Source organism: Leptinotarsa decemlineata, unplaced genomic scaffold (genome assembly GCF_025532065.1).
Source record: "Leptinotarsa decemlineata unplaced genomic scaffold, Ldec_3_MD MMD2_tig00003335_RagTag_RagTag, whole genome shotgun sequence".
In the NCBI taxonomy this organism is placed as follows: Eukaryota; Metazoa; Arthropoda; class Insecta; order Coleoptera; family Chrysomelidae; genus Leptinotarsa; species Leptinotarsa decemlineata.
Window position 1 is genome coordinate 747,433 of NW_027412587.1, and position 12,879 is coordinate 760,311.

The 12,879-nt window shown below is 33.1% G+C and overlaps 1 protein-coding gene across 1 annotated transcript in view; it reads right to left on the bottom strand.

The window, feature by feature from the left end:
* Syt4 (Synaptotagmin 4) overlaps window positions 1-12,879 on the bottom strand; it is a 54,688-nt gene that overhangs the window by 17,750 nt on the left and 24,059 nt on the right. The window contains exons 4-6 of the mRNA XM_074177901.1: window positions 12,664-12,863; window positions 6,147-6,319; window positions 3,816-3,972 (exon numbers count right to left, since the gene is read on the bottom strand). Of these exons, the coding sequence (XP_074034002.1) occupies window positions 3,816-3,972; window positions 6,147-6,319; window positions 12,664-12,863 (530 nt within the window). The remainder of the gene's footprint in view (window positions 1-3,815; window positions 3,973-6,146; window positions 6,320-12,663; window positions 12,864-12,879) is intronic.

A 12,879-nucleotide genomic window follows, 5' to 3' on the forward strand; every position in this document is an offset into this window, starting at 1 on the left:
TCCTATCTTCACGTCTTTTTACTAGTACATCCCAGAAGGCGATAGTTGCTTGTGATTTTTCATTGTGAGTTGAATTTTCGGTTGAGATAGTTTATATATGAAACAAAATGTTCAGTTGTTCTTCTACCACGTAACGTTGGCAACAATATGGTTTCAGGTTTGCTCGCTCTAGGTCACGTCATTCGAATTTTTACATGAAAAAGTTAGCTCTGTTACGCCAGCAACGCATAATACGGAAATAACATTTAGGAAATGCCAAAATTAGGTACTTTTCAGGTGCTTTTTAGGTACCGAAGCCAAAAATTAGGTGCTCTGTAACTTACACCGCAACTCAATACTCAAAGTTGCGTTGATAGCAGTATGTGATGCAATGCAAATAATAATAAAATAATGAATGTTGAGGGAACACTATTAGGTGCTAATCAAGAGCTAAACGATGAGGATCGTAAAATTTTCTAATTATTAAAAAAGGCTTCTAATTTCGCAAAACAACAGATCTATGAATATAGGTCTCTCGAAAACGAGGACGAATGTTCTATCAGGTATAAACTAAGCGTATTAATAAAGTGCTAATTAGGTGCTTGCAAGAAATTAATATGAAAACGACCGCGAACAAGTGAAAAAAAATCGAGATACCTGATTTCAGAAAAAAAAATTACGATATGCAATAAAGTCTTGAGATACTCGTAAACTAATACATAGACAATCGAAATAAAGTGCTAATTAGGTGCTCACTAGATAAATAATAGTAAACCTAGATTCCATAATGCCTATGGGGCATTATGGAAAACCACTATGACTGATGGACTGATAATTCATATCGACCGGCCGGTCGGCCGGCCGATGTTTGAGTCGATGATTGAAGCTCCAGGCTGAACGCTCAATTTTCACTTGCTATTCTCCAACCAATGCTAGGAATCACACGATGAAAGGTAAGACCTCGTTAGTTCTTAGCTCGCACAAGTTTCGATTTCTGGGGGTTTTCGTTCGTAGGAGTGCGATAGGTGGTTAACGGGAAAAACATATATCAAAAAAAATTTTTTAATGGTGGTTATCGGGTCCATGAGACCCACATGAATTATGGAATCTAGATTTACAATAAATATCTTATGAGGTACATAATCACCACTTTATTCTCATACCCTTACTTACTGTTAGAACTCAGTCCATCAGTCATAGTGGTTTTGCATAATGCCCCATAGGCATTATGGAATCTATGTTTACTGTTATTTATCTAGTGAGCACTTAATTAGCACTTTATTTTGATTGTCTATGTATTAGTTGACGAGTATCTCAAGACTTAATTGCATATTGGTAATTTTTTTTTCAAATCAGATATCTCGTTTTTTTTTCACTTACTTGCGGTCTTTCTATCTTAATTTCTTGCAAGCACCTAATAAGCACTTTATTACCACGCTTAGTTTATACCTGATAGAGCATTCGTCCTCGTTTTCGAGAGACCTAATTCATAGATCTGTTGTTTAGCGAAATTGGAAGCTTTTGTTTAATAATTAGAAAATTTTACGATCCTCACCGTTTAGCACTCAATCAGCACCTAATAGTGTTCCCTTAACATTCATTATTTTATTACTATTTTCATTGCGTTGCTAGTATCACATACTGCTAGCAACAGAGCTGAAAAAGTTCGCTTCGTCTATTTTCTCATCGTCTGTTATACTGCTTACCGCATTTGGAAATGAATTGTCAACAAACCTATGAAATATTTCTGTGGCTACTATGGGTAGATACAGAACTACTGAAAAACTACCCGCATACTATACTAGTTATTAAAACTGATTAAAACTATCTCGTAGGAGTTTTTTTTTAATTGTATTGTAAGGTTTTCTAGTTGCCGCGTGAATTTGGTTTATTTTTCAAATCTGTTCAAAAAAAAATCTGTTTTTCCGTTAACCAGCTGTCACACCCCTACGAATGACAACCATCAGAAATCGAAACTTGTGCGAGCTAAAGATTAACGAGGTCTTACCTTTTAACGTGTGATTCCTAACACGGGTTTGACGATAGCAAGTGAAAATCGATCGTTCAGACTAGGGCTTGAACTACCGACCAACACGGCAGTCAATTTGAGTGAGTGAACAAAGCACCCGCGTCGAACCGCCTGGCCACCAACCGGCCAAACAAAAATTCAACAACAACAAATCGAATATATTTTGTTAACTTTATTAATTTTTGCATTATTTTGAACACATTTTTCTGTAAGTTGTAATAAATGTTTGCTAAGTAAGGTTTCAGAAACTGAAAATTCAGAATCAAAGTGAGCTTGAGGGAGATATTTGACTTTCATAAACTGAATTTGTATTTGTATTTTCACTTTTTTTATATATTGAAAATATCCTCAATAATCACGTCTTTTTCAAAAAATCTTTCGAAACAAATATAATTTGAAGGGCAAATTGTTAAAATTACTCACTGCGTTCATTTGAATTCAATTAAAATTTCATCCAGCCTAGTGTATATAAGTAACATAATATTTCAATATACAGAATAATATGATTCAAGAACGAAGTTTCGGAAATAACTCCCATCTTCCTCTGAAAAATTGTATGATTTATTTGCGGTGTTACAGGCAAAGTAATGGGCTTATTTAACACATTTTATTATTTCATAATCTGAAAGTTTATGTTTCAAATAGTGCATCTGCAAAAAATCTGAATTTTCACTCTTTATCTTCCCCCTCAAATTAATTGTTGAATGTAGCGTTCACCGAAACGGGGCGTGGTCAAGCTTGACGTCACATCAGTCGACTCGGCGACAAGGGAGTGCTGGCGAATAAGCGAAATACGTGTGCTAAAGCCGTAGAAAGCAAGTTGTGTGTTGTTTACTGCAGTGTGTCAACTGTATGAATATGAATAATGATAAAAAAATACGTTACAAGTATTGCATCGTTTCTAAATACAAGAATTCTTCGGTAACTGCACCAGAAACATTTTTATTTTACTGTTACGAAAGTTACGACAGCGCGCTATGCGGAGAGCCGACTTTGTATCTGCCAAGGGGAAGCATTTTTGTTGCGAAGATCATTTTAATGTAAGTATGAATGATAATGATTGATAAAAAATTATACTTTACTCTGAGCACTACAAAAAGTATTGGAAAAAATTACTACTAAGTTCTCCAGGACAGTGAGAGTTTGAGTACATCAGACATGACTTCTGTTGATACATCATCAGATTCTACTTTGTCTGGAATATTAGTTGAGAACCTGAATTCGAAAAACAATATTGAGCGAAGATCTATTTACGTCATAGAGAAAAATCCGAAATTATGTCTTGGAATCCCAAGGTACCTACTCTTTATTTATTATAGAACTTTTGTCTCAAAGATGCCAGTTACCCATAATTGATATATACATTACTTTAAAGAAAATGAAATTGAATTGACGATAGATGATGATTTACTTTTATAATATATAATTTTCAATAAAAAACAAAATTAGAGTGAATGAGCCCATTCTTGGTGCATTAATGAAGAAAGAAGAGTGTTTTTATTGAAAATTTATATATTTCTCATTTTGAAATATACTCTCAAGTTGAACAAACCCATATCGGAGATTTATTCAAACGGAGCAATATTTATGAGTAAATTTGATCACCTTTTTTTTCATTTATTCGACTTACGTTGAAAGTTTTGATTCATTAGAATGTATTTATAATGTATAAATGTCAAAAAAATGCATATACCTTCCCAAGAAAGATTCAGTTAGATATTGCATATATCCTCAGATATTTTTCGTTGCTATTGAATGATTTTGTAATGTTGAATTCGATTTTAATATCTCTGAACGAAATACTCACCATTGTACAATAAATATATTTTTACGTAGGGATCTGCCAAACCAGTAACATCCATTTTTGGGAGATTTCGTGCTTTCAAAACTACAACTGTGAGTCTATTGGCAGCCGGTTGCCAGCAAAGTGATACAAGAATATCTCCTCTGCCTTGGGATCGAATCTGAAACAAATAAGAGAATATATAGCACCTTCGAAATTTCCTTGTTGTTTTGTTTTTTTAATAGCTCACAAATTTTCAACGAGGTCTTTATTCTCAGTTATTTATTATTTTGGATATAGTGAATTGGCAGACTGTTTACTTTTCTGTCCAAATCAATTAATTAGTTGAATATTTAATTTATAGTGATAATACTCAGCTCTCACTGTACATATTACATATTCAAAATGAGAAAAATAAGAAGATAATTTAAAATCACCTTTTCAAATGGTGGTATACCGAATTCCATAAAAATATTCAATATTAATACATCTGTGGTCGACTCGAACAAATTTTTATTGTGAATTAATTCAAATATATGATGGACTGAAAAGTAATATCAAATAATCGTTGATAACTGAATGGCAAATTAAATGAACGAATGAACATATTCCTTCTGATCAATTAATATTTGGACAGATTGAACAATTGAAAAACAATATTCAACAAATTATTGTAGACAGAAACAGAAAGGAACGTTCATCAAATTTTTGTTATTTCAACTAATCCGCCATTCATTGCAATGAATTTGTCATACGTTCTTTCTCATATTCTTCTAATATTCAATATAACTTTTCCCAGTTTCCCATTATCAACTTTATTTTTTATGTATGGACCTCTAGTTTTTTCATCGACTGTAGATACTGTCATAACAAATTCAGCTATGTATTACAAGACAGGTCTGTATTTGTATTTGGAAACATTCACTTGATGATGAAATTTAATAAACAAAACGACGCATTGCAAATTGGTCACATAAAACAAATACGACATCATTTCGGGAACTCCTCTGACTTTTTCATATCATTCGAAATAGAGTCGGCAGAGCCAAAAAACAAAATTCAACAATTATAATTTTTGACGAATAATTCAAGAACAACCACTGATATTTTTGATCTGAGAAGAGATTATTCTAGTCCTGCAAAATAGGACACGTTTGTCCAATATATCCGACCTTCTAGGTCTTACCGTTTCCGAGATAGCAATAGTGGAATCAGTTAAAAAAAAACAGGCTATAGATATTCATATGCCTTGCAGTGGATATTAGAAACTTAGTAGGTGGTTCGAACTCCAAAACTTATAATGAATAAATTCAGTGAAACTCTATTGAATCGATAGTTTCAGTTACGCTTCCACAACGAGTAAGAACACATACATACATCTGTCAATTCATTGATTTAACATGAATTTCGAGTAAATGTTAATCATCAGTAAATATTCTGGCTATCGAATAAACATTTTGATGTTACAATTCATATCACAGAAATATCTCGAAACCAATCCGGAATAAAATCTACAGAAATGTAAATGAAAATTATCAGTTATTATTATCGAACAACTAGAAGACGAAATTTGAGGATGGAGTTTTTTTCATGAGTTTCAAGAAGAAAGTGTTTGACACATTCATCAGATATCGAATACCGAAAGGAAAATTTCATTTAGATGGTCCATTGTTTGATCCGATTTGTATTTTTGTTGAATATTAGAATATTACTTTAGACAAGTCAATATTTTCCTATTGTGGAGAAACACTCAGATTTTTTTAACTGAATAGTGTCTTCAGCAGACTGCTACCGACTCATCGATTTACTAGACGAATTATAGAAGATCTACTTTCGAATTCCATACCATACATATTCACCAATATAACTGGACATTATTTTTAATTTTTTCAATCGCTCCCGATTTTTTCCTAATCTCAGATTTACTCGAAAAGGATTTTGAAGTATATTTATATCAGGATAGCTGTCTCATCTGGAAGTTGGGGTTTCCTTTGAGGACCGTAGGTCATTTCTTCCAAAAGTTGTAGTACAAAGAATACCGGGAGATTTCCGAAAGAATGAACACTCTATCCAGATTGAAATTCAGTTAGTATCAAATTAGTCATCGGCAATCTAAAAGGTCTTCTGGTTAACTTTTATGTCTGTTGACTCATATTGACTATTCAGAAGTTCTACGAAGTTATGGGAATAGTTGTACATAATGATTGTGAATAAACTTCTTTGATTTGATACATGAGCTGCTAAATTACCACCCAATCGATGAAACCATTCGACAAAATGATTAGCTTAAACACAACTCACATTAATTCAATGATATTTCGGATTCGTGAGTATTTTATGAATAATTCATCTTACCTTCAAGCTCCTTGGTTGAATCTCTCTGCAAACTGCCATCTGCTGACTTTCAATTTGTGTAATATCGACACCATTCAGTGCGCAAAATACTTCTCCAATTATATCGTCTCTACTATATCTGTCAAAGCTCAAAATTACAAAATGGAGGGTAATATTGGTGAGTTGATTGAAACCTGGAAAAAAATATTCATTCAGATTGACGTGAATAATATGATAAACAAATATAAAAATGACTTATATGTCCAAAAAACTTCAAGAATCTGGCGGATGTGAAGTAGAAAAGCCTGAGTACTATATATTTCTATTTTTCTATTTTTTACAACCATCCCGCATAGCTAAGTTCATCAAGTGACGACCTGCCTGTTGTTTGTTTCAAGCTACTGCGAAACATATTTGCAAAATAGATTTAAAGAATTATGAATCCTTCAATGAGCTAAATGAGTTGTGCTTTGAAGGCAAAAGACATATGGATAGTACCATACCAAAACGTCAGTTACCAACAAACATCATGGAAGAGGGCTTTTCCTAAAATTCAAAGATTCACGAACACTTATCATTGATTAAATCATATGAAGTGATTTTGTGGCATATCATGAATCATAAATCTAACTGAAAAAAAAGAAGTGTTGTTCAATAAGTGGAATATAACAATTTACAAACAATGAAAATAAGAACTGATAAAAAACATCGATTAATGAATGGAAAGAAGTTATGAAGAAAGCAGAAATTATTCTATAGCAACTTTCTCCAGAATGTTTCGAATGTATTTATCCACAATTCAGATGATAACCCTTTTCGAACTTGTTTTTGCAACTTCCAATATTGGAGTCATGCTATTTTTACTATTTTCATATTTGTTTCTTCCTCTTTTTATAAATATGGTAGTTGATCCTCTAAAATCAGTGCCAAAGATTTTCAGTGTAATTCTACTTTAAGTATCGTCAATCACTTTCATCTCTACGTCCCTTGTCTTAGTGAAATTTGCAGGGAGAAACGGAAAGCGATTTGTCAGTCCATGGTTGATATTTGATTTGATATTTGATTTGATATTATTGATACCGTCGTTTAAAACCCACGTTCATCTTTATTTGAATTTTCCATCGAGCACAATGCTATTTTAAATCCGGTTTGTCCTACTTAGGAGCAACAGAGTTGGTTTTTTATCATCTTCGACAATCGTGGTCGAAGTTTGATATTGATTTCATAGATTACTCCTTCATCAGGGGGTTGTTATCAACACTTTTTAGCTTAATCTGATACTATAACAAACCAAATAAGAAGCTGTTGTTTACGAATGGATATATCAAATGAAGCGGAGTACAATTATATTACTCAATGAAGGATTATGTGGAGGAAGTACAAACAAAGATAGAAAATCAATTGAAAACAATTAAAAATATATTGAAAAGAGAAATGAAAATTTCTATGTTTTTAACCACTTTTATTTGTAACTAACGTTACTGCAGGTGTCTCCTATATGGACATTCTCAAACTTATACAATAAACTAACAATGATTCATTACATGTAGTAGAAAACACTGACTTCAGTGGAGAACATAAGGAACCAAACCACGCCACATAATTCAATTTTAGTTTCATTCGATGTAAAGAGTATGTTCTCCAACATACCGTACAACGAGTGTAAGCACCTCATTTTAGACATATTAGATCAAGCCAAAGTATACCATATCACTTCCTTTGAAGTTTCAACAGCTTTCGATGTGTGCCTGAATCAGAGCTACCTACAGTTCAACAACAAATTCTATAAACAGGATTCAGGTTTACCAATGGGCTCACCCCTTAGTCCACTTTTAGCAGACATATTTATGAACAACTTGGAGACCACGATAGTAAACTCCGACCTAGGTAAAAAACATATTCATTTTTGGTACAGATATGTAGACAATATTCTTGCCTGTTTCAGAGGTACTACACGACAGCTGAACCAATTTATGACATTCATGAACAATCTCAATAGCAACATTCAGTTCACACTCGAAACAGAGATAGAGAAACAAATAAATTTCTTAGACCTGGCCATTACACACAATCAGAATAAATTCGAGTTCAATATTTTCAGAAAACCTAGCTATACAGACATCACCATCCCAAGCGATTCTTTCCATCCAGACAGTCATAAATTAGCAGCCTACAATTCAATGCTGCACAGAGCATTCTCACTGCCTTTGTCTGCAGACAATCTAGCTAGGGAAATTGATAGGTAATAATAATGGTTTCAACGCAGATACTATCCAGAAGTTAATCAGGAAACAAAGCCGAAAATTCACTTACAGATTAATATATCCTCAGGTCAAACAACCCGAAATCAAGAAATGGGTAACGCTAACATATTTTGGAAAAAGAACAAATATAATCGCAGGTTTCTTCAGAAAAAACAATATGGAAGTATCATTCAGACCACATGCCAGGTTATCTCATTTCCTTTTCAATGCCAAAGGTAAGGTAGACAAGTTGGAAAAATCTAGAGTTTATAAGCTTAAGTGTCCTGAGTGTAATAGTGTTTATGTGGGACAATGCGGACGAATTTACCAAAAACGGTATGCTGAACATGAAAGGTCCTTCAGACAGGAAAAAATGATTCGACGTTTTCAAACCATTCCTTGGCATGCAACCACAAGTTTCCGAATCTAAATGATACGGAAATTCTGCACTATGCAAGGAAGGGTTGCAAACTCAATTATTTAGAATCCTTGGAAATTCACAAGCATAAACATTGCGGGAGCAACCTGTTAAATGACCAAATCGATTTAATTTACTCTCCGGTTTTTAAATTGGCACATGCGCATTATGAACTGTCAATTCAGGTACTCAATCAAGTACCTCATTGCGAATGTAATTGGCTATTAGCGAATGTAATGAGTCATTGTTAGTTTATTGTATAAGTTTGAGAATGCCCATATAGGACGAAACTGAAGTAACGTTAGTTACAAATAAAAGTGGTAAAAAACATAAAAATTTTCTTGTCTCTTTTCATCATGATCTCCTACCACGTTGTAACGGCTACACTCATAAAATATATTCATAAACTAAACGGGTCACATAAGGCAGCCAATACAACTTTTTTGGAAAGCTTATACTGAATCCATATATTTCAACTCCATTTCTAAAAATGTTTTTGTTAACACTGTAATTTTTTTGCAGAGTGGTAGAATTTCAATACGAGCAAGAAATTGATCAACTCATATTTGTAGCGTTACTGTGAGTCATCTAGTGCAAATATAATTAGTTCAATGATCATAACAAGGCTTATTGAAATGTTTCCGAAAGAATCACAAAATACATGGTCGTCATGCTATGATAGAATATGAAAATGGGTGTTAGATTTTTGGAATTCCATTGTCAAAAATATTATTTTGTTGAAAATCTATGAGATACGAAAATAATAAAATATGAAATATTCTATAGTACATTTCCATAATAGTAGGCACTAAATTCTAAAAAATATTATAGCAATAATACGAAAATGTGATTCTATATATTTTATCATCATTTTTTCTAATCTGTTTAGTATAATTTCCGTGCGCTACTGCAAGATTAAGGCAAAAACGTCAGTCAGATGAAAAACAGGGGTTGCATCTTTCGATGCAACCAACTGATCTTCAGCCTTTACCGTTTCAATAAATGTTCACATTTATTTTTTTTATCATTCTGGGAATAGATACCCATTATTATTATTATTTGTGATGATTTAGTGCCTATTATTTTGGAATTATCGTTCAGACCCGAAATATTCGGAAGTGGTATTTTAAAAAACAATATTGATAATTGAGAATGAATGCAGTGAAATCCTCAATTGACAGAACCTTACTTGTGAAAGTGAAACATCAATTATATATATATAGATATTTTTCTCGAGAGAATTTATCTGGTTGAAGTTAGGATGATTCTGCAACCGTGTTAGGAATCACACGTTAAAAGGTAAGACCTTGTTAGTCCTTAGCTCGCACAAGTTTCTCAACTTCTGAGAGTTGTCGTTCGTATGGGGGCGACAGCTGAACAGATTTTTTCACAGTTCACACATGCAGTTCTTGCTATTGGTGATATCAAATCCCTGTGAAGTTACTGACGATGACGAAGTAGTATTCAGTCCAACTGTAGAAAGTCCTTCATGACTAACCAATAATCCTCCTTAAAATAACGTGAGTTGGCGTATGTAGTTGTAACATATGCCTTGTAATCCAAAGATCGTGTGTTCAAATCCCATGTACCCTATAATTTTTTTGTTATCAGCAGTAACGTTATACAAAAAAATTTGTAGGATACATTTGTTAAAAGTGATTTTATTTTGCTCGTGAGTTTGCTCCACTTTCTGACGCTCGATTTGCAATAATCCCCACTCACAAAATAAAATGCCACTTTCAACACTTGTAGGTAAAACGTGAAAAACTATTTTTCCACAAAAACGGCTTTATTGAGAAAACTTGACGATTCAGGTATAGGGACATGATATATCATCTTGAAGCATTTTTCACCATCTTTCAATTTACCGAGTGATATATAGGGGGTTTTATTTGAATATTTCGAGTTTGTCCAAACTATCATCAATATATCAACTTTTCATGAATTGAGAGTACTGATGTACTTAATTTCAATTAAGGCTATGTTTTGGACCATATTTAGCACAATTTATTTTTTATTTCGAAAACAGATAGAGATAGGTATAGGACATTATTAAGAAAAAAATTATTAAAATACCAGAGCGATTCCAAAAATGTATCAATATACGGGGTGTTCCATTTAAAAAAGTTGCTAGGACTTTTTGATGGAAGTGGCAACGCCGCAATGCTGAAAATATTTTAGATCGATAGAACAGGTAAGGAAATGTGAGAGGTGAAATTTTCAGAAAAGTCATGCTTTCCGTTTTCCAAAAATGTCTAACCTACCATCGACCGTGATGGTCGATGGTAATTTCATGACGTTTCAATCATTGATATCTACAATCGTTTTTGAGTTCATAATTTTTCTTCAAATTTTGTTTTCATTGTATATGGAATTGGCCGATACATGATGAAAATCTGTCACTAACTCAAGTGACACACATTGTGCGATTTTCACCGGAACGTTGACAAAACCCCTACACGTGTTTCACTATACAATAACTTTCTCATGCGTTTTCATACTGATTGAGTTGAGGTTGAGTAAAAACTAATTGAACTAGTTCTCAAACACCAGCTCATTAAATGAATATGTAATAAACTACCAATTTCCACATTAGAAAACAGATTCATAAGAAAAGAATAATTCAATACTGTTTGGTCATTCAGAAAATTTTCAAAATTTTGAAGTCTATCAATTTTCAAGCACTTCAAAAATCAACCAGAAATTGAACTTTTGAAATATAGTGAATCATCGTCAGAAGAAGCATTCAGAATAATTCAAACAGTTGATACAGTGTAAAAATAGGTCTATCAAAGTCCGAATTCTACTAAATGGTAACAGAACTGAATTTATTGTGGATACTGGAGCAACCGTAAACATTATGAGTTCCGTACTAATATAACAATAATAAAAAATTTCGAACTGAGATTTTCATCATGAAAGGTAAAAGTGAGTCATTACTGAGTTTCGAAGCTGCTATGAATCTAAACAATCTACAATTGATTAGAAGCACAAATTGTTACACAATCGAAAGCTTCAAAGTGAATTTCTTCGCCGTTTTTCAAGAAGTAGAAAAGTTGAAGCACTTTTCTGATTAACTGAGAAAAATGTGAAAATAAACAAATATTGATAAGCTGGAAAGAGGCAAAAAATCAAAATTAAAAATAAAGAACAGTATTAATGTATAAAGTACGAGGTTCTTTATCAATCAGTACATACCACGATACAGTAGAATAAATATTTATTGGACAAAACTCTTTAAACAATCTAATACTTTGCGTAGTAATCTTTTCAGTTTGCCCTTTATTAAACTAAAGCAGATTCTCTGATGATCCAAATGTATTCATTTTTCAGATTGTGGACGTTAACCCATTTATCATTTCATTTTGATTTCACGTAACAACATTTTTTTGTTCAAGTAACGCTCGTGTGATATTTCCAGTTCACAAAACCGCAACACGTATTTCGCTTTACAATAGCTTCCTCAAGGTTTCATGCATCTCACAATAATGGTCTGGGTCACAAGATCCTTTTTTCGGCGCCCTGTTTAAGGGCAATACATGACATTGTCATGTATTGTAGTTGTGATTCTTTATATTTCCTCATCATTTTTTCTCATCTGTTAAGTATAATTTTCCTACGCCACTGCAAGAGACAGATTAATTCAAAAACGTCAGTCATTTCTGAAAATTTAGTGCCTATCACTATTTAATTTCTGAATTCTCAAATATGCACCAATTTCATGTCACAAACTTGGAGTATATTTTATTACACAACTGAAGCATATACCTAGTACGGCATCTTGCGACAAACTGAAACATAACCGTACATATTTTGAATCCCAGTCTACGTAACACCACCACAATAAAAGTCCTTTTATTTCCCCAACAATACGTACCTATGCCGTAAAACGTGAAATCTTCGTCGTAAACGGGATTTCTCGTGTTCCGTAAAACACGAGTTTTCACTTTGTGCTGTTTGTCGGGAAGTAGCTGCAACTTCACGTAGGGATCGCTCGATCCCAAATTCGTATCTTTTGCTGGGAGATCTCGACAACGAACTACAGATACTATGAGGGCATTTTTGTCGTTTTTATATCTGAAAGAGAAATTGA